The following is a 25858-nucleotide window of genomic DNA, read 5'->3' as shown; positions in this document are numbered from 1 at the left end:
ACGAGTCCGGAGGTCTGGAGTCCAGCGTCGGGGGAAAGGGGAAGGGGGAAGGCGGAGTTGCGGCCACCGCGAGTTCTCGTCTTCAACCCGGGGGTTGTCTGCGCTCCTTTGTCCTGGACTCCATCCCCATCCATCATCCACATCACGACCACCATCCTCTCCCCGCGTGGGATGACCGATGACCCCCCATGCGTGATGTCATTGCTATTATCCGACTTTTACCCGGAGTTTTTACCGATGCCCCGGCCGCTAGTCACCAAATGGGCAAGTGGGCGCCGAGCTCCCCATGGAGCTTCCGCATACCACCGTAGTGGGAGCATGTAATAGAGTACTCTATGTACATGTCTCTGTGTGTACTAGCCATCGCTCGCGATCTGTGCCCCAGCAGTCCCCAGACCGGTGTCGGGCACCCTTTTGGGTCAAGTTACGCTGGCCCATCACGGCAACCCTACTCGGCCGACGAGCGCTCGCGCCCCTCGGAGGACCGCCGGTTCGGTCGGCTCCATCGCTTCGGTGATCGCATCAACTCCGTATAAGACCCGGCGTAGATGATGTTGCTCGGCTTTCACAAAGGATCCGCGCAGGATCGATCACGATGGTGGATGACCATCGGTGTACAACTGCGATCGTGGAATTCCGTGCAGAAGACCTGCGCGGACGTTTCAAGAACGTTATCATTCCTTCTTCGTTGCCACAAGGTCACAGCTGAGCACACAGCCGGATTCTCTGCTCAGCGAGGACTAGCTTCTGCCAGTGAACGGAGACCAGAGTCGTCTCTTCTGTATACGGGCCCTGGTCTTGCCTCGGGCGGCTCAGCAGCAGATTACAGGCTTACGATCTACGAGCGGTCATTTCATCGAACCACTTCGTATTCCATGAGGTTATGAATGCCTGATATAGATGCGATGCAATACAGTACCATCCATGTGAATCAGCTAACCCCGTCGCCGGGCAGAGCCGGTCGCTTCTCGACCGGTGGCACCGCCACGAGGAGCTTCTGCGTTGGCCATCGGACCGGCGGAAGTGCCTGCCATCCACCCAGCCAGATCAAAACCACCGCCAGTCATGGCACTGTTAGTGGCACCCGAAATCGGGGAGGTGCGGGACTGCTGTTCGAATTCGGCGCGCATTTCCGGGTCCACTGCGCTAGTCAGTCACCTGTCAAGATAAAAGGATGCTACTTCACGTCGGAGAGAACACGTACTATTCTCCATCAGTTTGGGCATGCCGAAGGTGATTCCGAGTGCAACGACGGCCATCAGAATCATCGGGTTCTTCAAGAGGCTCAGCGGCGAGACTGGGGTTCAGCGCGAGAATCAGCATCATTCGACGGGTCCGGGGGTGGTAGGACACAGAGACAACGGCGGCACTTACACTGGGCACGTTCTTCATAGAAGCCCTTGCGAGCTACCAGTTTGGCCTCCACGACGACATCACTCTGTCTCTTGCCCGCGACGTCCACCACGTATTTCTCGGAACCACGATTGTCCCACGGATTTCCTCGGAAGGTCTCCCAGACACCAAGCACGGTTCCATCGGCCGAGACGTCGACCCGGTAGGGAGCAAAGATAAATTCGCCAGCGCGGATATCGAGCAGATATGATTCTGGCTGCCCCGAGGCGAAGTCCGAGAAAACGAGCGTCGACCGGCGGGTGAGCGGGGTGGTCAGAATGTGATCCTTGCCGTCGGCTGGAAGTGTGGTCAGGGTTGCATGAGTAGTTGCCGGGAGGACATGCGGATTGGGGAGGAGAGTCGTAGGAGGGATGGTGATGGTGAGCGAGGCTGCAACCAGGTGGCAGAGCCCGAGGAGACCGAGCACGAGTGCCATGGTGGGTGGAGAAAGCGATCCTCAAGGATTGTGATGCTCCGACTGTCCAGTCAGGTCCGGTTGGATCTGATGACAGGGTTGGAATCGGAGCGGCAGACGAAGAAGCGATTGATGCGGGTGGAAGTGGAAGCTAGAGAGCTGGTAAGATACAAGGCGGTCGCAGATGGCACTACCCGCGTATTGGTACTGAAGAGACCACTGGGCTTGCTTGTACTGTCAGTTTGCCGGCTGAGTTCCTCTATAGAAGTAGTGGTGATATTATTAGTGCCAGTAGCCAAAAAGACTGACAATAATGACAAACTGCAGGAGGAAATGGCAGGCAATTCGCTTTCAAAGCTGCACCAATCAACGCACAAGTCATGTTGAAATGAAATTATCTTCTCACTATACAATCGAGAAACACTTAGATCGTATAGCAAGCAAAAGGCTTTGCTAGTTAGAGAAAGAGGGCTTCCGGATCCAGGAGGTCTTCTTCATTACCTCCCTAGTCTCCAGTGCACGAATGAACAGTTTATATGTATAGAATATTACCTTCATTTGTTCTTCTATAGTGAGTAACTATCCACCAGGGATGAGATTGCCGGTATGTACCGAACTACTGTAAGCGAACTATATATAGAGCCGAGTAGATACAACTTCGCGATGCCTGGCAAGTATAAGCGTCTTATTTAGACAATACTCCGTACCTAGGTAGTACAATAACCTTGGCAGCCGTACCTACATGAGCAACGAGGGTGTGCACTTAACAACACCTAGGCACGTTTAAACAATTCCCACAATGTTGTCTCCAGCCTTAGCAGCGTCTTCTCTCCGCGTGCCTTCAGATTGAATCCTCGAGATAGCATTAACGAGCCGGCGGATCGATTTGACTCAGACTCTTTACTGCTTTCCTGTCGTTTAAAATGCGCGCTTTGTCCAGCCGCAGTGCAGAATCTCATTTGTTATCTGCTATACATTCTTTACGTCATACGACAGCAAGTCGACCTAACTAGTTAGTTACATTACTATGTAGTTAACTAGTTAACAACTGAATAGTCCACTAACCAACTTTGGAACTAACCGGTTTCATTACTGGGTGATATCATCCACCCGACTCCGACGTTGTTTAATTGTACCGCGATCCTTTCCTCTGATTTACAGCACCACAACATTTCAAGCTGCAATCCACTGAAATCTCGGTACTCGCGAACTCCAACCTCCTCCATTTCCCTTTGAATATGACCCGGATTTTCATCACCGGGTCGAGCGACGGGATTGGTCAGGCCGCGGCCAGAATCCTTGTTCATCAGGGCCATTCGGTCGTGCTGCATGCTCGAAACGCAGAGCGCGCTGCTTCCTTGCGCAAGGCCGTTCCCCACGCCGAAGCTGTCTTGATAGGGGACTTGCGCTCGATCGCTGAGACCAAAAGGCTCGCAGAAGAAGCAAACGCCTCGGGCGCGGGGCCCTTCGACACCATCATCCACAATGCAGGGATTGGCTATGGGTCCACGTCCAGTCGAGAGATCACTTCGGACCAAGTCTCGGCTGTCTTCTCTGTCAATACTCTTGCACCATACATCCTCACCTGTTTGATGCACAAGCCCACGTCGCGACTGCTCTACATGAGCTCCGATAGTCACTATGGGGGCGACCAAACGCTCCGAAAAGTGACGACCTCCCATTCGTACAGCGATAGCAAGTTACATGATGTGATGCTGGCGAACGCTGTTGCCCGGCGATGGGGTGACAGCATTCAGGTAGTGAGCATGCATCCTGGCTGGGTACGGACCAAGATGGGAGGCACCATGGCCCCTGGAGGGTTGGATCAGCCCGCCAATGCGCTGGCCGATTGGGCCGTGGGCCGTGGGAATCTGGCGAGCGTGAAGAGTGGAGCGTTTTGTACCACTCGGGGCCCGGAGTCGGCACATCCTGGAGCTAGTAATGTGAGCAAGCAGGAAGAGCTACTGGGGATTTGTAAGGAAGTATCCCACGTAGCCTTTCCAGAATAGTGAGACACTCCAGTCTATGCAACTTTGCTATCAATACTGTCAATCCAAAACATTACTTTCCCAGAGAAATTCGCCGTCTACTTGACCGCCGAACCGTGGATCGACTGAGCCGGTCAGTTGGTGCTGGTGGCCTGCGGATCCTGCAGTGCAGCGCTAGGAATAACATATTGAACGAGGGTGTCAGTGGTTGCGGCCTGGCTGTACCACTCAGCCAAAATTAGAACTGGATGGCGGTGGCAGCTCAGCTTATATCCAACAAAACCTCGTTTCAATTGGCTGGGCAAGCAGCCAAGTCATGAGAGGGTGTTCTGGGCAACTATAACGCAGAAAACGCGCAACTGGACGAGTAGACTGATGTCCATATTCCACCCTAGAGATCATTCAACCTCTGCTTTCATCGCAACGACGTCCCCTGGCCCTAAAATCTGCACCGTGGAGATACCTGCCTCCTCGTATAGGTCAATTCGGTATTCATCACCTGCATATAGTGGACTTGTTGCACGGTAGGAGATTCGCTCTGGGATGAGGGCAGTAGGATCATCGGCACCGGGTCCTTTGATATCTCTCCACAGATCCAGTATTGAGATCAAATTCAAAGGCCCATGAACCACAATATCCTTGTGTCCCTCCACGTCACGAGCCCAAGGCGTGGAGTAATGGATTTTGTGAGGATTAAAGGTCAGAGCGGAGAACCGGAAGAGTGTCACGGGCGTTTGAACGAGACACCGAGAGTGGGTGCTTCCCTCCGTAGAAATGGCAGACGGCTTCGGGGGTGCTGTATGGGCTGTTGAGGATGACGCGGTATCGCTCGACCGAGATGGAGGGGGCAGCGCTTTGCGGAACACCCAGTTCCTAGAACCTCATATCAATACTCCTACCCGTCGTCGTAGCGTCCGAGCATCGTGCTAATCCCACCTTCGATCCACGATGGAAACGCCGTGCTCGTTGGAAAACTCCTTCTCCACTCCTACCACGATCATATCTTCCCCGGTCCTCTTGACCACCTTTGGCTCTGCGCTGAGTATTCGCGTGGTCTCACGCACTTCCTGCCCCACGCGCAAAGAATTCGGCCTCCCTTTTCCATCCCGAGGCCAGAGGACCTCGCCGCCAGCCCACATTCGGCGGGTAAATGGAGCCTCGGGGTTATAGGACGTATCGGTACCATCAGCGCCAAGCTCCGTCTCCAAGAATGCGGGCGTAAAATATACTAGATGGTAGCCGGGGGGAATCGGGGTGTCGGCCGGCGGCGTCGATGCGCTATTGGACAGAGTTGGGGAGTTCGGGAAAAGCGAAGGGCGATTCAAGGTGAGAGTGAGAAGCTGTAGCTGGTTGGCATCGAGCGTCTGCGTCCGGATCTGAGGGCCGTCCGACTGAAATCGCGAAAGGAACGCGCTCGCGACCTCTGCCGCGGTCGGGTTGACGGAGCGGCGATAGGGGGAAGTGGTGAGAGTGCGGACGGTGATGGATCGCCCTGCTAGCGAAAGGCCTCGCGGGCGCGATCGAGATCTCAATATCGCAGACATGTGGTTCTCGCAACACTGAGTCAGATGGGGATGGGGGGGGGGGCAAGGAAACTGGAGGTGGGAGAGTGTGCATTCTGCTACGCGGGGGGGGGAAGAAGCACGCCCGAGTCGGCTTTCCGCCTGGTTGTCCTGCAGAGGTCACTAAGATGGTTCGCGTCATGCCACTTCCATTGGGTAACTTCTTTCCATTCTAGTGTGGACTTCTTCCTGGCTCTCGTCACGCCTCCCCGTTACACGCATCGATGATTCACGCGTCCTTCCAGGTCTCATTGATCTCATCGCACAGCGTCTCGATCCGATCCCATTCCAGGCTGCTCCACTGCTCTGGCTGCTCAACAGCCGCCACAAAATGCTTCAACGCCATCACGGTCTGCGCCGACCAACGTTCCTTGCTCACCCTTCCCACCCCAGCGGCAAGGGGGGTCATGAGAATCCTCTGGATCCTGTGCTGGGGATTGCGGCGGTTGTGCCCCTCCACCTGGCACAACAGGCTCCAGACACATTCATAGACCACTTCTCGGTTCCAGTTCACATTCTGGGGCTCTCTCATTGTCGGGCAAAGAGCGACCCAGCGGCAGCCACGGGGATTCGGCTTCAGCCCGTCGGGAAACTCGACCAGAGTCGACGATCCGGGCGGGGCGAAGCCTCTCCATTGGTCGTAGAGCACTCGCTGCGCAGCGCGCGTCAGCGCGTGGTAGTCGTTTGGGGGGCTGAATGTCTTTGAGATTGCATGATCAAAGGCACCATCCAGTCGTCCATATGAATTGGCCGGGGAGACGATCAAGTCGAACGTCGTGGATGTCGGGAGACTGTTCAGCCGCGCGTTGACGGTGGTGATCTTCACTTTGTCGCAGGCGAAGTCGACCCAATGTGTTTTCAACGCGTCGTCGAAGGCGGAGATGAAGTTCTCATCCTGGCAGAGAAGAAGAATCTCGGGAATATTGGAAGTCATTCTGCTCGGTGGTGGAATGTCAGTTCTTTGGAGAACACACTGTAGATTTCCCACTCCACGGCCGGCGCAAGGCAGACACGTTAGCGTATGTTAGCGCGTGGAGATAAATAACGAGGCAATGTAGAGGAAAAGATTCGGAGTTCTGAATTCGTCCATTGTCGGACCGCTCTGCAGTCGAAAAATCACGAGAATATAAGGACCTGCATCCTGCCGCGATAACTACCTGAGAAACAGATGTCATCCCCATCCTGTTGGTTTCAACTCCTGCTCGTACACCTCAACTATATCCCAACTCTACACAGCCCTGTGTGATCATGTTCACTCTCTCAGGGCCTTCCCCAGCGTGTTCATTTCCATGGTCCGCGCGAAGTCGTCAACTGCCAGCGAGAAGGGTTTCGACAAGCTCGATTGGTGGGTTGCTGGATGATAGCACGGCTCACGGGCGAAGGACTACGGTAGCAGAGTTGGGTGAAAATGGTGGGCAAGTTCATAAACACAATACATGAAGGTATATTGATGATTCTGGAAGCGATATCTACACTCCTGCAGACTGGGCTTCCCCCCCCCCCGACCGCGATCCTCTCGACTTCACAGAACCCGCCCACCTCCCGAGACATACCTCCTGTCATTCTCTCCCCAATCCCCCATGTCGAATCCTCGGCCTTCAAAGACTACCTTAGGGAAGTCGGAAGCCTATTTGATACTGTCCAGCACACGAGGCTGGAGTCCAAAGATCTGTTTCATCAAGACATCTCCAGTACCAAAGGGGACGAAGCTGCACCGTACGGAGGGTGGAAGACAAGCGTTCCGAAGCGCGGTCAACTTGCGCCTACGCCGCTGTCAACCATTCCCTCTCTGTATTTCGCTGAAAACTTCCACCTTGAGAATCCGCGGGTTTTCGATGTGGTCAGTGAGGATACGGAAGTTGTAAGGCAGCCACTGTCCACCATCGGAGAAGGTGATAACATTGCTGCAAATGGCTATCCGCAGCCTACTAGGAAGACGCTTGCTACCTATACCATCTTGCAAGAGAAGCTATCGTGGTACATGGACACTGTAGAGATTCACTTGGGATTTTCGATTTCGCAAGCGTCAGCCTCTTTCTTCGCCGCGCTCGGCTCCCTTCATGAACTCCAGATCGAGGCAACCGACTCCGTCGCAAAGATCCAGACGCTGAGGAAGGCCCTCGCGTATTTGGACAAAGAGATGGTATTGCGCGGTTTGGAGATCATAAACTCGCAGCGAAGACGGGACAATCTGACAAAGCTGGGCGAAGCTACCAAACAGCTGCAGTGTGTCCTCAGCGGCGCCAGTCATTGCGAGGAACTCGTAAGCTCTGGGCAGCTGGAGACGGCAATGCAACACATCTCGTACGTCGAACAGCTTGCATCCGGAACGTTGGATCCGAAAATTGGCGGCGAGTTGCAATGGTTGCTGCCGAACCCATTCATCAGGCTTACCGATCTACGCCGACTGCACGCTCTTGGAGGAGTGCTGCGAGACATCGACCAGCTCCACCTGCGGATTGGGGAAGGCTATGAATCCCGATTGCTGAACGTCCTTTTGGGCGACCTGCGCCGACATGTGTCCAACGCACCGCCCAGAGACACTCTGGCGCGCTGGACGAAACGCGTACGGAGTGCGACGGATGCCTCCGCATCAACCTCCATGATGATGGCAGAAAAGCTGCGCGAAGAACTTATCCCTGTCCTGCAGGGCCTTGACCACTCGCACTATCTAGCTGTAGCAAGCACCATGTTTCGTGAAGCTGTCATCCGAGAAATGAAGTCTCTTATTCGCCAACACTTGCCGAGCTCTACTGACGAGGAAAGTGAGCTGTCTGCATCCACGCGGGCAAGCGGTCGACGGCCGAGCCAGCAGGAAATGTCGAGCATTCTGTCTCGCGACTTGCGTGCTCTCAGTCCCGAGGACGCCGAGGCGTTCTTTGTCAAGGTCTACTGCGGGATAGGCGAAGCATTACGGCGGCTTAGCGTGCAGGTCAAGGTTTCCCCTCGATATAACGAGCGGCATAAAGACTTCAAGCAACGTACTTACTCCCGTCCACGGCCCGGGAAGCAAGGGCAGTCCGGCTTCTCGTTCACCCAGCCTTTCGATAGGATGTAATTTGCAGGAAGAGATAACTCAAGCCACTGACATGTCGAGCCTGCTCGAACAGGCAGTGGGCAAGGCCCAATCAGAGATCATTAAGGTAATGCGAGTCAGAACTGAGCAAACTGTTCGCCTTGGATTGACAGGTTTCCTACGCTACTTCACGCTGAATCGCCTGTTTGTCAATGAATGCGAGGCAGTCTCTGGTCACTCTGGTGAGACCCTTAAAGGCGTCGTGAACAACCAAATTCACGACTTTATCTTGGTTCTGCACGAAGCGGAAAAGCAAAAGCTCGGGCAAAAGATGGAGTCTGAGAAGTGGGAGCGCATCGACTTCAAGGCCCAGGACGCATTGATCCTGGCGCACATTGTGCAGTCCATGACTACTGATCCACCGGCATGGCTCAGTTGCACGGATGTCAGTAACGCAGGCCTAGAAGCAAGCGAACTGAATTTGCAGAAAGCCCGCACCCCTGCGGAGCTGACGAGTGCTCCTAAGCAAAATAAGAAAGACCCGACACTGGCGGTCATCGAGGGCGAGAAGTTTACGCTCGTCGATTCGACAGCATTAGCACTTCGCGGTATAGAACAATACACAATCCTCTTGGCATTGGTCCCCGGCATGGTCAAGGACATCTCGACGCTCCTACTCGAGTATCTCAAACTGTACAACTCTCGCACACAACAGCTTATTCTCGGTGCCGGCGCTAAAATAACAGCCGGGCTGACCAATATCAATACCAAACACCTTGCCCTTGCCTCGCAGTCGCTGTCCTTCTTCATTGCTCTGATACCCTATGTGCGTGAGTGTGTCCGTCGTCGACCGTCCATTACAGGTTCCAACATGGCAGAATATGACCGGTTGAAGTGCCTATTCCAAGACCACCAGTCCACTATTCATGACAAGCTCGTCGACATAATGAGTTTTCACGCGACTGTTTACATCAGAGACATGAATACGGTCAAGTGGGACGACGAAGATGAGGTGAGGAGGAACGTCAGTCCACACATGGAGACACTCACGAAAGAGGCGCTCACGCTACACCGAGTGCTGAGCAAGTATCTATCCGCGTTGAACGTGAGCATGATTGTCAGACAGGTCTTGGCGAACTATAAGGAGCAATGGAGTAAGGCTTTCGAAGCTGCGGCGATACAGACTGAGGCCGGAAAAGCAAGGTGAGCATCTTCCTCGAGAACATGCCGTTGCTAGCTAACCAATGTGTAGACTTCTGCGAGATGCGGAGCTTCTCAAAACAAAGCTCGGCAAGATTGACGGCGGACAAGAGCTCGGCGCGCACATAGTCCATATTGTCAAGGTGAAGTAAGTCGTATCCCAGCCAAAGGCAAGCACAGGCGAGGGCAGGCCCGCGTAAGAGCGCAACGCCCTATACCAAAAGGAAAGGCCGAAAACATATATGTACTTAGGTATATTACCTAAAGTTGAATTACTTACTACCGACCTCCCTTTGCTCTGATCTGGCATTCATCTTTAGTCTTTTATGGCTCTTCAGTTCAGCTTTACCTCCAAAGAACGAATGCCTTTGTAAACTCTGGAACCGGAAGCTATTTGAAGCAACTGTTTACCGAATATTGATTAATAGCCACTCGGGTGAGATGCCACAGGTAGACCAAATGCAATTCTAAGATTTACTTTATCAGGGTTGAAACTCTACACTACTCTCTGGCTCTGAAGTTTCTTCACAAGAGAGTTTCGAGTCTCAGCTGTGGAGCAGCGTATAATGATATCAGGGTCTTGAGCCCTAACCATATCGGCAAAGGCATTCTGTGCTTCGTTGATGGTATGTTGATGATCCTTTCTTTGGCTATATATACAATGCAATTACGTTCCGGACCACCGTCTCATCCACGCTCTCACATATCGCTGAACCAAACCATCCACGATGGGATCTTTCGCCACTCCCAGGGATGGACAATCACGAACGGTAAGCTCGGTTTCGAAGGAAAGACCGGCATCTTCCGCATGTTGCGGGCGGGAGTTGCCGTATTTGGAGCGCCAGAAGTCAATGAGCTTGATACTGGGGTTTTTCTCCGGATCCTGCTCACTCCTCGCCAACTTGTCAAGCCACTCCTCTGGGGACACGGTATCAAAGGAAGGCAAGGCTGAGCCTTGCCGCAGAGCTGGCAGCAAGTCGTTCTTCCAGCTAAAGGTCCGTGGGTTGACTAGATGATATACCAGGTTTACATCCAGGCTTGCAGATGACTTGTTCAAGGAAATGTCGGTGATTGCCTGGGCACACTGGTCGACTGGCAACCAACTGGGCCTCTCATCCAGTGCTGGCAGGACCCCCGTTGTCAATACACTGCGGAACATCAGGGCAACCGCCTCTGTGTCATTCCACTGTGCGCTTACAGTATCTCCTCCGAGCTGACCGATTCTCAGGACTCTGGCATGAATATTCGTATCACGCATGGCGCCGCGGGTGATATGTTCGGTGACCAACTTTGACCTGCCATAGCCCATGGTTTGCGCGTGCGACAAGTCCTCGATCATGGTCTCGGCAACTGTTGCAGGCTTCGGAGTATTGCTTGCCGCGCTGACACTGGAACAAAAGAAGAAACGCGCGGGATTGGGCAGTTTCGAACGCAAGCAGAAATTGATGAGGTTGTAGGTTCCCCGAACATGCTGCTGCTCAAAGGACCGCACGCCCAAGTTGAAATTGACCGCCCACGCACTGTGGATTATGCACGTCAAGGATGTCCGTAGATGTTCAATCACGTAGCCATCCAGGCCAAGGTTTGCCTGTGACAAGTCACTGGGAACTGCGCGGAGCTTTGCCGCCTCACCCTCCGTGAGAGTAATATTGCGATCTGCTAGAGCCTTCCAGAGACGCGCACCGGAGGCAGCCGGACCGGGAGCGCGCACAAAAGCCCAGACTTCTGAAACGGTTGGTCGCTTGACAAGATCGGCAATGATAAATGACCCAAGGTTCCCGGTTGCACCCGTCACGATGAAGACGTCGGTGTCTGGTTGCTGGCCCAGAATGGGGTGATGATGGGTGAAGTGGGAGTACTTGCGGATCATCTCACGCATCGTCTGCACCTCGTCTTCGGTTTCGAATTCCTCGCCCGTTCTCATCTGATATAGGTGCTTCGCAAGAGCCCTGACTGTCCCCTTCTCGAAAACAATGTTTTGGGACAAGCCATCTTCTCGCTCCCCGAGATCAAGGTCCCGAATGATGAACCTCCACATGCGTGTTGTTTGAAGGCTATCTACTCCGATCGAGAAGATATCAGTCTCGGAATCATTCAAAGGCACGTCCAGGTCATCCTGGAATTTTGATAGCAGCCAAGTTTCCAGCTCTGGGATCGTAAGAGCAAGATCCCCCCTCTTTTGCGCACTCTCTTCAAAATCGGCATAGGCCTTGCTGATGTCTCCATCAAACTGCTGATACACCTGGGCGCGGATGAAGGTGCCCTTGTCTGTTCTAGGATACGCGACATCGGGCCCCTTGACCACAATAAGTTCCTTTGGAATTCGAGAAAACGTCTCGGCTCGAGAATTCGCTGCTTCCACGGCGGGCCAGATAGCTTCTAGGAACTCCTTATCGTCCAGGTGCGGTGCCTTGTCAGCAGCACGAAATATTAACGCACCGGGTACTGATCGTTGGAAACCGAAGACGATACATTCTCTCACCAGCGTATCATCACGAATTCGACCTTCAATGGGAATCGGGAGAACTTTCTCGCCGTTGACCAGGGTGATCCGATCATCCAGGCGACTTAGATACTTGTAATAATTGCGCTTCTCGGGATCTGGGTGCCGCGTGAACAGGTCGGCGGTTCTGAAGCTCTTCTCTGGATTCTTTGAATGAAAGGGTGGCTTGGAGTTTGACGGTCCCTTGCTAGGTAGACCGTCCAATGCAACGCATTCAAAAACACCAGGCGATATCTCGTCCATAAACGTGAAGTCCGCGACAGGGCGATGCAGCCGCATGTACTGCCACTCCGTGTCGCCTGGGGGCCGAAAGGAGGTCATAATCTGTCCCGTCTCTGTCGCGCCGTAGTTGGCGACCAGATTGACTCCTTGCGCAACGAGACGGTCGCCCAGATCATCCGGGCAGCTGGAACCGCCATATAACACCAGCTCGAGCTTTGCCAGTTCTCGGATTCCTTCGGGTCTTTCTGCCAGGAGCTTGATCACGTATGGGACAGCACTGAGTTGCTGAGGCTTCGCGACTGTCAGGGCATTGAGAAGATTCTGATATGTGACCGGAAGCGAATGGTTTCCCAAATACGCGGTGGCCCGGGTATAGAAAGCACGTCCTAGTTCCATCAGTGCGTGGGAGTGAAATAGTGGACTGATATTGAACAGACGCAGACCAAAGCTCTTCCGGAAATTGGCCAATGTCTGATAGTTGGTCAAGAAGATCGTCTTCGGGAACCCTGTGCTGCCAGAGGAGTGCAGGATCCATGCCATCTTCCCACTTTCCTGGGTCCAATCCACATCTGCACGCTGAAAGCGAGGGGAGCTAGCAGGGCGGTTGAACCAATCTGGCCGCTGTAAAATCGGGAAGCTGTGGCAACCGGGGCGATCGTCGCAGATCTCCCGGACGGTCTGTTCATATTGCTTGGCGATGATCAGTTGCTTACAGTCTGCCATGCCCAGCAACCGAGAGTATGCCGGGGCTGTTAGTCGGGTCGATAAAAAAAGAACCGCATAGCCCAGGCGATTCATGGCGAAGAAGGTCAAAATCACTTCGAAGCTGGATCCGGCTAGCAGAGCGACCACGGGCGCCTGTTCCCGACGCGGGTCCTGTGACAGCTGTCAGCCAAGATCAAGCAATGGTCGAGAGGCGTGTCTTGACCGCTGGTGGAAGCCCCGATTGCATGTAATAACGAGCGGCGACATCGGTATACCGGTCGAGCTCGCTCGCGGTATATTCTTCAAAGTCAGCCGCTTCCCGTACGGGATAGCAAATGAGAGGCTTTCGTGTCTCATCCGGCTGGGAGGCATGGGATCGAAGGAGGCCATCGATGGTTCCAAAATCCACCACTGGGGGATATCCGGCATGGAGCGTGCCGTTCAGCAGGCGAGTGGCGATGTCGCCGGTCTGGGATGGCTGCATGGCCACCGTAGTCAGGGTTGTCGTCGTCGTCATGGTCACGACTGTGATGGCTCTCGCTGGTCGTGTCAAATCGTGTGGCGAACATCTCGCTGGAGTTTGAATCGTCTTTATATGTCTTGCGGAGGTTGGCGGCGCTCCGGGATTCGCAGTTTCCGGATATCCGGGGTTTTGCCAACGTCTCCGCCCCCGCGCTCGGAAAACTCCACTCCTCCTTCTCCCCAGCCAATGCGAAATGAGGCGCTGCTCTCCGCATCTTCGGTCGTCGGTGGGTCTGGCTAGCAGGACGGCTTGCGTTTCTTCTGCCATTCTGGATTCCCCCTTCTCTGCCGAACCGAGTGCCGCGAGAATCCGAGATGACTTCTCCGTCGCAGCTCGCTTCCAAGCCTCGCTCGCCCGACCAGATCGCGAAGCGCGTTTCCCGGGCCTGTCTACATTGCCGCCAGCGCAAGTCGCGCTGTGACCTGTAGGTCTCTAAGGTACTTCCCCGGGTTGGCATTGTCCGTTGGCTGATCCCGCGCAAACAGCGACAGCAATGGGAGCCCGGGCAAGCCGCCGTGCCAGCGTTGTGTCCGGGAACACCGCGAATGTGTCCTGGGCGGTTCGAACCGCGGAGGACGGCGAATCCGCAAGAATAAGATCAAGAATTTCACTCCGGCACCCAAACCATCACCCACCAAAGACCCCGAGGAGCCTTCCAGTCTTCCCAACTGCCAGGCGCGTCGTGCGCCATCTGTCTCCTATCCCGGGCCCGTGGTCTTCCTCCCACCAGATCCCCCGACGATGGCTTCTGCTACGGCTGATGAGGAGGACGATGCGTCAATTGGCTCCGTACCGCGCAACCCGTCGGATGCTTGGCAATGTTTGACGGGAATTGCCACTCAGGATACCGGAGCGACGCTCGAAGGACGAGGCGACCAGGCGCGATCAGAGTCTGGTGTCTTCTCGACCTTGAACGGTCTGCGCAATAGCATAGGGACCGATAGAAATGCCCCCGGCACCGGCATCAGGGCTTATCGCTTGGTCCAATCCCACTCGCTTGACGCCGGGACCCTGTGGCGACTGGTCGTCCGCTATGCGGAAAACTTTCATCCGTACCTCCCTCTGGTTCCTCAAAAGTACTTTGAGCACTCCTCTTTGGACGAGTTCGCCCGCAATGAGAAACATCTGCTTACCGCAGTCCTCACGATTGCTTCAAAAGACCTTGTCGATCGGCCCGAGATCCACGAGTATTGCTCTAAATACATGCACGAGCTGATCTCGGGCATCGCGGCTGGCGCTGATTGTGATGTGGAAGCTGTGGAGGCGCTGCTTCTATTAGCGGAATGGGAACCACAGGGACTTCGCCCGCGCATCGAGCGCGTTGGACGGGGGGAGGAAGATAGAGCCGCTTGGATGCACGTCGGCCTCGCTCTTCGATCTGGCTACTTTATCGGACTGGACCGTACGTCATTCCGAGGAGACCCTTATGGCGATCCAGCAACGGAAGCCCGTCGACGGTTGGCCTGGGCCAGCTGCTACGTCTCCGATCGGCTGATCTCCGTACGTATTGGTCGTGCCTTTTGGTCGCGAGGTCCCGGCCCAATGACCGGTCTGGTCAGTCAGGATTTTCCATCCCTCCAGCCTGGGAAGGAGGGCGACGAAGATTATTCCAAGATCTTCCAGGCGATGCTGGATCTCACTCAGCTGTATGGGAATGTACACGAGGTCCTCTACTCTGGAATGCGCACGAGCAACCAGATGATGCTTATGGGAGACTACGTCAAATATGTGGATGACTTTCGTCTTGCCATATTGCGGTGGAAGTCCCTTTGGGGGCCTCTGAACTGTAAGCTGGCTCACTTCGTTTCGGTTGGTTCGTTTTCGTCCGGGTCGGGTTTAACGAGAACAGGTTCGCCGCCTATGCGGGCCACACTGCAGTTGTCTTACGAGTACTTACGCCTCTACACTACAGCGTTCGCCTTCCAGGCCGCCATTTCTCAGTCCCTGGTCAAGCCCAAGACAAATCAGAGTTCCCAGTGGGAACAGCTCCGGGCAACCTTCAAGAACGTGGCCTCGATGCAGGATGCCCGGTTCATTTATGAGTCTGTCGATGCGGCCAAAGCCTACTTGACCATTCTAGTGGATTCGGTCGATCCAGAGAGACACCTGCATTTCATGCCCCTCCGTTTCTATCTGTACGTTCCTTCTCAGTGCCATCGATTTACTGCTGTTCTGACAAGGCCCAGATATGGCATTTATTCTGCGGTCTTCCTGTATAAGGTAGGACTTTGTGGATTTCTCGGGTTTCTCTCGGAGCCACGCTGATCGGTGTATAGGCTCGCTCGTTTGGCATGATGGCCCCTTCTGAGGAGGCCAAGGTTCAGGGTCTGGTTGCTCAAACCACCAAAGTCCTTCGACAAGCGAGTGCTGGGCCTGATGACATTGGGTCACGTTATTCCCATCTCCTCGAGCTTCTGTGGAGAGCCAAACCGTCCGTTGCGTCCTCCGAGACGCCGCAGGGTCATGAATTTGCAATGCAGACAGCCCTGAGTAACCCTGTATCGAACCCCTCCTACATTGATTTCAGTCCCGCCAATGATTTCTCCTGGCTGGATCTCGAGGCGGTGGGAGATTACGTCTCGGGAGACCAGATCTCGGGTGGCTTACTGGGACTGGATGCATTCCAGCATCCGTCTGACCCGTTCCCTTCGGGACCAGATCGCTCCCAAATGTGGCAGCCATCGACATGGCTGGGTGATATGAGTAGCAATCTTCTGTTCTAGCCTGATGGTTAGGGGGCTTTTTTTCACCCAAAGCCCGCCTTTGTATTGCCTCTCGGGCTCTGATGGGGTCTTGCAGGAAACCAATCATGAGTTATAGGCCACTGCACTCCTTGCAGCGCCTTGCCCAACCCAGTATTCCTGGAATGGGCCTCTAGATTGGTTATACTGCGATAAACGGCACCTGTGCGCTGTTGGCCCTGGAACTTCTTTGTGACAGCTCTTTTTTTAACCCTGGGCCCAGCGATCTATTGCTTGATGCGTTACTTTTTCATTTTTGAAGGGATATACCCAGGCGTGTTTCATATGCAGTCCCCCGTGTGTTTGTTGTTCAATACTAGAGACTCGACTGCAGAAGATCGTCATATCTTCCATCTTGGCATTTATCTAAGCTTGCGCTGCATGTTTTCAAGCTCGGTGCCAATCGCTGTATCTTATCGCAACAAAGACCAGAGAAGCCGTTCCAGCAGTATTGCACCTCATGAGAAGATATCGACATTTTCCCAGCATTCATCGATCTTACTGCCCCGCGGGCAGCGCAGAATGCACAAACCGCACCAAATCCTCCCTGGCTGAGGACGGAATCTCATCCCAGCGTTCGTTCAGAACCACCGACGCCAACGGATCCCCAGGTCCCGAGCTATACCGCCGCAGCAGAGCATAGTGCGCACTCTGCAACGGCCACCGCGCCAGCACCCGACAATTCGCGGCGCGAAACGACATACGCAACAGGCGACGCAAGGGCTCAATGCTGCGCTTGCGAATCAACCGCGCCGTAATCTCTGCGGAGCGCTCGCTCGAATATTCATCCTCGTCGAGATAAAAGTCGGTCGCCAGCAGCTGCAGGAATTCAAACTGGGCGTCCGACCACGGCATGCGTAGCACTTTGTCTGGGATCCGACCGGGACCAATTGTCACCGCGCAGGGGAGCCGGAAGAGGTCGTTCTCGTAGTAGATCTCGTTCGGTTCGCGGACCTGCACTGCGCCGAAATGGAACCAGATGGCAACCTTACGGTCGATGCTTCGTGCAGAGGAGTCGGGTGGTGACTGGGCGTTCTCTCGTCGCCAGGCTGGCATCACGAGATCGCCTTTCCCCCGTCGCCCGCCCACTGCATGGTCACAATGCTCGAGATTCTCGAAACAGGGCCCTAGATCGGACAGGGTGGCCTCGTCGTCGGGCTGGAAGACGAGATCGGCACATTTGCGCCGAATGGCGTGGTCGACGTACTCGCGCTGGCACTGCCGGAGGAGCGGCAGCGTGCACCAACGGCACGCCAGAATGGCCGTCTGTAGCCGTTGGCGCGCCTCCCACCCCAACGCCCAAAAGTCGAGCGGCGGAGGGAGGAAGTCCGGCGTGAAGAAGGCTTCGCGCGACCCGGGATTGGCGCTGCTGAAGGCGAGCCGGATCAGCCAGGTGTATAGCAGCGGGTTGGCGAGCGCCCGGCCGAGATGGGGTGAGCACCGCGGGAGGTTGAGTTCCAGGCTGTCGAGGAAAATGCGCTGCAGGAGCTCCACGGGGAGCGTTTCGAGGCGGGAGCTTGGGGGCGAGCGCATTGGCGGTGGGATAGTCGGGCTAGGGAGATGGGAAGGGGAGATGCAAGCATGGTGAACCGGTGATCTAGCCAGGTCATTTGTTCGTTTCGTTCGTCCTGTTGGCCGTTGACGACATCGTGCAGGTGGGGAACACGAAACGACGCCAGACTCGGCGTGGAAGAGGAATCTCGTCTCGCTTCTCGGCAACGATTCCCCCCAATCCACATCCGATAGATAAGCCTCATATCATATATGCAACCCCTCTCATGCTTGCATCACCATCACCACCCACGCCCTCTCATCGCCCGCGAGTGACTGCCACTTTTTCCTCGCCATGCCGCTTCTGGCTCTCCCCACTGAGCTACTGCAAATTGTCCTTGGCTGGTTAGAGGAAAAACAGATGTTCCCGCTCCTTCGCGTGAACAGGGACCTCTACACGATCACGTTGCCCTATCTATACCAGCATAATGTTCACCGGTCAGGCAGCTCGGCACTCCCCTGGTATGCGCAGCGAGGCCACGAAGCCGGTGTCCGACGCCTTCTGTCGTTCAATGCGGACGTCAATGCTCTCGACGAAGATGACGTCTCAGCCCTTCGGTTAGCCGTCAACGAGGGCCATGTGGGAGTGGTCCGGTTACTGCTAGAGCATGGTGCCGACGTGCAGAAGGAAAAATTCCGTTTCATTCACGGCGCAGTCCGACGTGGCAACACGGCTGTGGTGAAGCTGCTCCTGGACTACGGAGGAGATGTGAACGCAGTTGATGAATACAATACCGTCCCTCTCAAGGAGGCGGCGATTGCGGGCAACCGGGAAATGGTCCGGCTCTTGCTTGAATATGGTGCCCGCGTCAATCAGACCAGGGTGGATGGGTCGGGTCCTGCTATTGGCGCGAGTCCTTTACATGGAGCCGCCAGTTTCAAAAACCAGAAGATCGAGGTGCTTGAGCTACTGTTAGATCATGGCGCTCATCCGGGCGCGGTTGATCATGGAGGACAAACTCCGCTGCATTGGGCGATCGTCGGGGAACCCCGCGAGGACCGGATCAATGCCAAACTGACACTCCTTCTGGAGAACGGTGCAGATGTGAATGCAAAGGATGGCACTGGCGGGACTCCATTGCATACCGCAGCTTCGTGGGGGAAAGATGCGGTCATGCAATGTCTTCTGAACTACGGCGCTGACTCGACCGCGGTGAATAATCGCGGCTTATCTCCAGCGGGGGTATATCGGGACGCTATACGGGGAGGGAAAAGATCTCGGGCATTGGCAAGCGGATGATTTGACGAACGAACTCAGGGAGCACGTCCCTGATCCTTCCACGAGACGTTGATAGCACTCGCATACCAGCACCGCATTTGTCTGGGTGTACCTTCCATGTCAGTCAAATCGAACTGCACGTTCCAGCGATCCCCAAGTTTCTGACAAAGCCAGAATCGGTTCGATAACGAAGCCCGAATAGCTCGATTGTTCTCATTTGTTTTCCGGCCAGATAACTCGAGGCGTTGATTCCTTTGGGGATTCTGATAGAAAGGAGGGATACTCTTCACAATTCAACCATCCTACTACTGTGATTACCGCCCAGGTTAGGCACATCACCCCCGAAACAACATCAGCATCACGCAACTCAGACCAGAATTTCGGATCTGATTGGTTTTACTCCTTTATATCGTTGACTATCCTCGGCAGCTCAGCCAGAATCACGCCTATCCCGATTAGCATTGGGGACGATCACCAAATTTGCAGTTTCCCTGACACCTAGGTTTGTGCCGATCGCTTTATCTACTAGGCGGCTGTTGTGCCCGTCTGGATCGCTATTGATATGCAAGATTGTGCCTGGTGCTCTCTGGGTAAATAATTCCGACAGTACCACTGGTAACCTCTTCGGTAAATTCTAGGTGTCCCCTGTATAAACCAGTATCGTAAATGTACCCTGTGGCGTCCGATCCAGCGTGAGCCTAAAACGCAAATCCACTAGACTGTCAAAACCCACCGGTTGCGAGACCAAGTTCATATCTGGGACTTGGTTGCCCATGCGTTTGATTGCTATGGCAAGGGAGATAGATGTGTCTGCGTTCTCAATCATATCCGATGGCAGTACGGCATGACCCAGAATCTTGAGAAGGCGATGACAAAGGGCTACTTCGCAGACGCACCCAGATGCTTCTGAAGGCCTTCGGGCAATGCAGGAGGAGTTCAAGTCTACATTACCGTGGGTGGTTACGACACTTCTTTGTGTGTTGTGTGGTGAGAGATTGCAAATAATCATGATCCTTCCGGCAAAATAACGCATACCATTGTCGGCTCTCTGGAGGCTATAATTGGCCCCATCGACCGTTTTCTCAGTCACATAAGGCCCAACGTGTCTTCTTCCCTGCTGCTATAGTGGAATTGGGGGCAGGATCGTGCCAACGCAGTCGCCAAAGCCAACATAATTGCCCTCACTCCCAGCGACCCCACGCAGGATCACCGTGTCGCCGTCCTCCAGGAACAAACGCTGGGAGCCATCCGCAAGCGTCAGCGCAGCCTTGCCATTGGTTTGCTCCAGGAGGCTACCCTCGGTCTGAGGCTCAGTGCCAGAGATCGTTCCGGAGCCGAGCAAGTCCCCCGTGCGCAGGTTGCAGCCAGTGATGGTGTGGTGGGCGACCATTTGCGGGAAGGAGTAGAGCAGGTTGCGAGCATTGCTCCGAGAGATGCGCGTGGGCTGGCCGCCCTGATTGGTGACCACTACCTCCAGTGTAATCTCGTAGGCGTTCTCCGTGCGCGTCTCACGTAGGTACGGCAGGAGACTTTCCCGGTCCCCGGGTTCGAGGCCGGCTGCGCGGAAGGGCTCCAAGGCGTCCAGAAGCACCACCCAGGGGGTAATCGTCGTAGCGAAGTTCTTCGCGTTAAAGGGGCCTAGCGGAACGTACTCCCATGCCTGGATATCGCGGGCGGACCAGTCGTTCATCAGGACGAGTCCGAAGATATGGTCTTCGGCCTCCTCGATTGAGATGGACTGGCCCAAATGATTCGGTTTGCTGATGAAGGCAGCCAGCTCGAGCTCGATATCAAGCTTCTTGCAGGGCGATAAGGTGGGCACCTTCGGGTTCGCCGCCGGGTCCGTCAGGATCTGGCCAGTCGGGCGATGCAGTGGAGTGCCCGAGGGAACGACCGAGGACGCACGGCCGTGGTAGGCAACGGGGAGATGCTTGTAATTGGGTTGTAGGGCATTCTCCGGTCCCCGGAAGAGCACGCCTACGTTGTAGGCGTGATTCAAGCCCGCGTAGAAATCGGTGTAGTCGCCAATCTGCAGGGGAAGGTGGGCGGTCACCTGGGCCAGCGGCACGAGAGCGGATTGCTGCCGAGTCGGGTTCTGCTGGAGGATCTGCGGGAATGGCGTATCGACACGGAAGACGTTCTGGAGGTACTCGCGCACCTGGCGATGGATGGCGCGGCCGAGTGCGGCGAAGTCGTTGAGAGTCGATTGGCTGAACACCTCGAGATGCCGCTGGATGGTCGGCAATGGCGCAAAGCCACCAGACAAGGCAAAAGCGTTCAAGTCCAAGGCATAGTCGCCGATCGCGATGGCCGGCACGCGTGACGCCGACTGGACGGAGATGATGCCAAAGGGGATGTTGGCCAACGAAAACGGCGAGCTCTTTGGGATCTGAAGCCACGAAGCCATCCTACGGTGCTGGTGATCTGCAGCAGGAGAGACGAGCGAAACCAAAAGCGCAACCGCCTGCGAGCGCACTTTAACCGGCTGATGGCGGGCGGTGCTTTCCGGGGCGCGGAATCCACCCGTCCCGTCGGTAAGCGGCGCGGAACGGTAGAGACATGGCAGGATACAACCGCCGCCACCGGTCGCAGATTGGCTGAAGCGGCCACGCCGACCGCAACGGGTTATCCAGAGAACACAGCATAGACAGCAGCCGGGTCGAGGGCTACGGCTACGGCAGCGTCGACCCCGGCGCTCGCATCGGGCTTCCGCACGCGACTATGTACAATAGATGCATTTCCCCAAGAGTCCCTTGGGCCAATGCCATCTAGTTGCGCGCGAGGATACGAGATGACAGGCGATCCTATATCTCACGATCACACGATGCAGCAAGGCCGCTGCGCACCATTTCTTGCGGAATCCAGCTCACTGCGCAAGCGACAGCATCACCCGCCCGGATACCTCGTTATCGCCAGTCCTCTTTGGCTGGTACGACACATCATGTGGCATGCTTCCCTTCAAGCCCCCAGTGCCGCAGTGCTAGTCCGTCCAGGGTTGCCGCACCTGGAGCGATGAGCAAGATTCAATTGACGGGGATGCGCCCTCATGGGAGTGATCTTCGATCCCAAATAAGCTTCATCTTCCAGCGTAGGAGAGAGCAGGAAATGGGTAGGTTTCCAAGGCAGGCGGATTCCAATGGGTGGAGAGAAGCGAATGGTGCCAGGAAAGGTCGTGGGCGAAGAAGAATCCCAAGTGATAGGGGGTGGTGTCATGTCACCTCGACGCCGAGTAATGTTGGTCAGAAAATACGGTGTACAGTGGTAAAACTGTGCGTTCGCACCTTTTTGGCCTAGTGGTACTGAAAGGGCTAAAATCACCTGATTTTCCACGGTGACAAGTTACCATATGTTGGAATGAGTGTGTGGAGAATCGCATTAATAGTTTATCCTTTTCCTGTATGTTATGATTAGTTAAGCGTACGCCCCCTAAATTGGCAGATTGGGCGTACTGTAATAGCACCACAGATTTCTCATTGATTCCTATTGGACGGATCCTCTCCCTATCCTGACACCATACTCCGCGGCCCGTCTTTGCTCCGCATCGCCGGGGAATCGACCCTCTCCCAACAGTTAATATTCAATAATGCGCAGGATCCTACCGACTCTTACCGCGCGCCCGCCCCTGGCTGTTGGCCACTCCTGAGACGACTCCCATTTCCTACGATTTGAATCATTCCACGACATGATTCATTGGAGCGGCCCTCGTGAGGGTCTCGGCCCGAATGCTTTCAAGCCCTCAGACCGCACCTTTACGGATCCGAATTTCGGGCTTACCACTTCGGGCGAGATGCCTCGGAGATATTCAGATACCTGAGACTATAAGTCGACCTAGGCTACCGCAAAGCCGAACGGGCAATCGACAAGAAGGAACAGATCATACGGTCCGTCTGCAACCCCAGCATCTTATAACACCCACGGCATCCATGCTTCGTTCGCTGCTGTCGCTCGGTCGGACCCCCGACTATCTCTTCCCCACGGTGGATCCAACGCAAGATGGGCCAGAGTGTCTCCAAGACTGCGCAGACTGCACGACGCACTTCCCATCCAAGGTGAAGGTCGAAACTGCCCGGCCGCTCTATGGCCAGATCAAGGAGTTCCACTCACATGTTCTGGTGGCCACCGGGCGGACCGACTGGAAAGAAAAGGTCGAACAAGAGAAAGGCAGCCTGATGGAGGCGTTTGACCAACCCTCGGCGAAGTCTCGCCTTGGAGTACGTCCTCAGGGCACAGCCCTCGCCAATCACGAGATTTCAACTAACGCTTCGTGCAGCGCATAATGGTGTCGGCATCGAACATCCCGTCGCCCGACCGCTCCAGCGATGACGGTGGCTCTAATCCGCCCGCCACGCTGTTACTTCTCCCATCTTTCACCTACGTGGACTCGGTGACGCCATCCGACGTGCCTCATGTGATCAATCGGTTTATCGACAACTCAATCGACGAGCTCCACGGAGATGGGGCCGTGGTGTCAGGGACTGGCATAAGCGCTCGGCCCTGTGAACTCGACTACGTGATTCTGCTTTGCTCGCACCGCCGGCGAGACGCCCGCTGTGGAATTACTGCACCCTTAATCAAACGTGAGCTTGAGCGACATCTCCGCCCACGGGGCCTGGATCGGGATGTAGACGACTCCCGACCCGGCGGCGCGGGCATCTTTTTCGTCTCCCACGTCGGCGGGCACAAGTTCTCCGCAAACGTGCTCGTCTACCGCAAGAAAGAGCGACAGATGATTTGGTTGGCACGGGTCCGACCGGAACATTGCGAGGGGCTGGTCAAGTATACAATTTTGCAGGGTAAGGTGGTCCACCCGGAATCGCAGCTGCGAGGTGGATTCGACCGGGCGCGTGGGCTGACGAGTTGGTGATGGCGGTCGATCACCATTACTGGGGGTTTCTCGACCGCTCGTTGCCAATCTGGAGAGGCCAGAATGAATTCTTGTACCAATCATCACTGTACATACATATTGGCGATATCTGTGTCTAACAGGGGGGAATCAGAGTCATATTATTGATTCGAGCACGTCTTCAACTCAGCCCACCTTGAAGGATCCATGGATGCCTTCTATAAGGGATTTCATGACCAAGATCGTATCCAATGGCTACGGGAATCTAAAGAAAAAGGAATTTATAAGGTTGAGCGGATTTCCCCTATTCCTACAATACTCTTCTTTTTATGATTGAAGCTCTATAGCAACCCCTATAACTATTTAAAAGTTGAATATGCTAGAACGCTATGTTCTAGCATGCCCGGGACCGATATAAGTAGCGCGCATCGTTAGGCTAGGGTGAACCAGTCCTGGTCCTAACAATATAGGAGAGAGTATGTATATATCTAAGTATAGTTTGCGAGACGTCGTACAGTTCCACCAATCACCGTCCCCTGCTCCTTGCTGGACCAATCACCATACGTTGCTACTTATTGAGACGACCTCACCGCTTCCGGGTAGTTCTACCAGTTTACCCCATCAAAAAAGATTTCCCCCGGATTTCTGCTATATATTTCCTTCCTTCCTTCTTCAAGTTCTAGTTATACTCCCTGTAGCTCAGTGGTGAACCCTGCCGCGTTAATTCCCGGTGGTCCTATATTCGATTCCGTCGACGACCACTCCCAAATTTTTTTGGCCTCCCCACATCAGTATACGGTATACAGTTTATGCTACTATGGCTATTTGCCGCCTTCTTATTGGCTACAATCGCAGCGGGTAGTCCCACTACGTTTTCCATTACGGACCACTCCCGCACCCTATCAAATCTAATCTTCTGTACTATGCATCTACCCTTTCCACAGATATATATCTCTACACCACCTATGACCTCCTACACCTACACCACTAAGCCTGCTGTCTTTGATCAAGCTAGGGCTAAGGCTTATACTCGCTTACGTGGTCAGCTATATCTTCTCCTGTACTGTATCTTCCCTTTCTAACCTCCTCATCTCTTCATGTCTTCATGTCTTCCCTCCAGCTCTTCTGCAACCGCTGCGGCGATTCAGTGCCGTTACTGGCCTACCTGGCAGCAACTGTCGTGTTCAAAGCTTTAGCTGTACAGCCTGTATATCTGCTATACGGCGTGGTGAGGCGAAATGGATCGTGAATGATGGCCGCACACGGTACTGTACTGCCTGCCGTGTGTCCCTCTCAACTGTCGCTAGGTACGCCAAGTGTGGTTCATGTCGATCTACTACAGAGCAGTCGACTCTATTACCTCACTCAACTACCCGCCAGTGTGAGGTTTGCTCTGCTACTTTGCCTTCATATGAGCAGACACGCAGGGTCTGCCACCGGTGTCGCCGTCGGCGAATCGCACAAGCCACCCAGCCGCCGTCAGCCCCGGCCCCTTCTACACCCGCCATCAATCGTACCTCTGATATACTCCCGGTCCTCTTACCTTCGCCATCTACTCCCGCTACACTTGGTCCTATAACTCCAGGTCGTCCCCTGCGGCCTTCCCCCCGGACTGGCACTCCTGCAACCCCTCTACCGGAGCCGGCCTGTGACAAAGGCAAGCCTATAAGGGACAGAAGAAAACTGAAGATGCAGGGTCCAAGGAACAGGTAGATTAAAGCTGGGGAGGAGAAAAAAAAACAACTCTTTCTTGGCAAAATCGTTTTCTTGGAATATCTCGCCAACGCGGGGCTTTCAGGCCTCAAGAACTTGTTCAATTTTAAGCCATCCCCGGCGCTATTGATCGATCCTAATATCATCAGGATAGATCATGGCTGTCGTTGGTGGTGTGCGAAACGCACAAATACCGCCCATTCCGCCGGGGAAAAATGTGCAGCAACCTCCGACCGGCCCACGAACGAACATCGCTAGCATGGAT

General features: G+C 54.7%; 11 protein-coding genes across 11 annotated transcripts, besides 1 other annotated feature; 5 read left to right on the top strand and 6 right to left on the bottom strand.

Annotated features, from left to right (window-relative positions):
• Nucleotides 1-935: 935 nt before the first annotated feature.
• Nucleotides 936-1828, bottom strand: N7459_006359 (uncharacterized protein; the record flags this gene model as incomplete). The annotated part of the gene is made up of 3 exons (XM_056945527.1): nt 936-1141; nt 1205-1297; nt 1375-1828. 3 exons carry the CDS (start codon nt 1826-1828, stop codon nt 936-938), a joined length of 753 nt encoding a protein of 250 aa, XP_056797526.1.
• Nucleotides 1829-3045: 1217 nt separating this feature from the next.
• Nucleotides 3046-3816, top strand: N7459_006358 (uncharacterized protein; the record flags this gene model as incomplete). Its single annotated transcript, XM_056945526.1, has 1 exon — nt 3046-3816. The coding sequence occupies one exon, from the start codon at nt 3046-3048 to the stop codon at nt 3814-3816; it is 771 nt and encodes a 256-aa protein (XP_056797525.1).
• Nucleotides 3817-4193: 377 nt separating this feature from the next.
• Nucleotides 4194-5339, bottom strand: N7459_006357 (hydroxyacyl-thioester dehydratase HTD2; the record flags this gene model as incomplete). Its single annotated transcript, XM_056945525.1, has 2 exons — nt 4194-4668; nt 4732-5339. 2 exons carry the CDS (start codon nt 5337-5339, stop codon nt 4194-4196), a joined length of 1083 nt encoding a protein of 360 aa, XP_056797524.1.
• Nucleotides 5340-5586: 247 nt separating this feature from the next.
• On the bottom strand, nt 5587-6291 carry N7459_006356 (uncharacterized protein; the record flags this gene model as incomplete). The annotated part of the gene is made up of 1 exon (XM_056945524.1): nt 5587-6291. One exon carries the CDS (start codon nt 6289-6291, stop codon nt 5587-5589), a length of 705 nt encoding a protein of 234 aa, XP_056797523.1.
• A 474-nt stretch (nt 6292-6765) lies between these two features.
• Nucleotides 6766-9725, top strand: N7459_006355 (vacuolar protein sorting-associated protein 54; the record flags this gene model as incomplete). The annotated part of the gene is made up of 3 exons (XM_056945523.1): nt 6766-8411; nt 8455-9576; nt 9626-9725. 3 exons carry the CDS (start codon nt 6766-6768, stop codon nt 9723-9725), a joined length of 2868 nt encoding a protein of 955 aa, XP_056797522.1.
• Nucleotides 9726-10240: 515 nt separating this feature from the next.
• On the bottom strand, nt 10241-13520 carry N7459_006354 (uncharacterized protein; the record flags this gene model as incomplete). Its single annotated transcript, XM_056945522.1, has 2 exons — nt 10241-13174; nt 13227-13520. The coding sequence occupies 2 exons, from the start codon at nt 13518-13520 to the stop codon at nt 10241-10243; spliced, it is 3228 nt and encodes a 1075-aa protein (XP_056797521.1).
• A 320-nt stretch (nt 13521-13840) lies between these two features.
• N7459_006353 (Zn(II)2Cys6 transcription factor) lies at nt 13841-16249 on the top strand (the record flags this gene model as incomplete). Its single annotated transcript, XM_056945521.1, has 3 exons — nt 13841-13950; nt 14012-15746; nt 15803-16249. 3 exons carry the CDS (start codon nt 13841-13843, stop codon nt 16247-16249), a joined length of 2292 nt encoding a protein of 763 aa, XP_056797520.1.
• A 516-nt stretch (nt 16250-16765) lies between these two features.
• N7459_006352 (uncharacterized protein) lies at nt 16766-17800 on the bottom strand (the record flags this gene model as incomplete). The annotated part of the gene is made up of 1 exon (XM_056945520.1): nt 16766-17800. One exon carries the CDS (start codon nt 17798-17800, stop codon nt 16766-16768), a length of 1035 nt encoding a protein of 344 aa, XP_056797519.1.
• Nucleotides 17801-18113: 313 nt separating this feature from the next.
• N7459_006351 (uncharacterized protein) lies at nt 18114-19058 on the top strand (the record flags this gene model as incomplete). Its single annotated transcript, XM_056945519.1, has 1 exon — nt 18114-19058. One exon carries the CDS (start codon nt 18114-18116, stop codon nt 19056-19058), a length of 945 nt encoding a protein of 314 aa, XP_056797518.1.
• Nucleotides 19059-20157: 1099 nt separating this feature from the next.
• On the bottom strand, nt 20158-21444 carry fahA (fumarylacetoacetate hydrolase FahA; the record flags this gene model as incomplete). The annotated part of the gene is made up of 1 exon (XM_056945518.1): nt 20158-21444. One exon carries the CDS (start codon nt 21442-21444, stop codon nt 20158-20160), a length of 1287 nt encoding a protein of 428 aa, XP_056797517.1.
• Nucleotides 21445-22960: 1516 nt separating this feature from the next.
• N7459_006349 (sucrase/ferredoxin-like domain-containing protein) lies at nt 22961-23901 on the top strand (the record flags this gene model as incomplete). The annotated part of the gene is made up of 2 exons (XM_056945517.1): nt 22961-23248; nt 23308-23901. The coding sequence occupies 2 exons, from the start codon at nt 22961-22963 to the stop codon at nt 23899-23901; spliced, it is 882 nt and encodes a 293-aa protein (XP_056797516.1).
• Nucleotides 23902-25750: 1849 nt separating this feature from the next.
• Nucleotides 25751-25858: part of a sequence feature (Protein overlapping with rRNA (N7459_006348, KAJ5577384.1) was converted to a misc_feature.) that runs on past the window's edge.

Source organism: Penicillium hispanicum (assembly GCF_028827665.1).
Source record: "Penicillium hispanicum strain IBT 35686 chromosome Unknown utg000006l_segment0_segment0, whole genome shotgun sequence".
Classification (NCBI taxonomy): Eukaryota; Fungi; Ascomycota; class Eurotiomycetes; order Eurotiales; family Aspergillaceae; genus Penicillium; species Penicillium hispanicum.
Note: the sequence above shows the minus strand (reverse complement) of the source record. Positions and strands in the feature narration are given on the sequence as shown.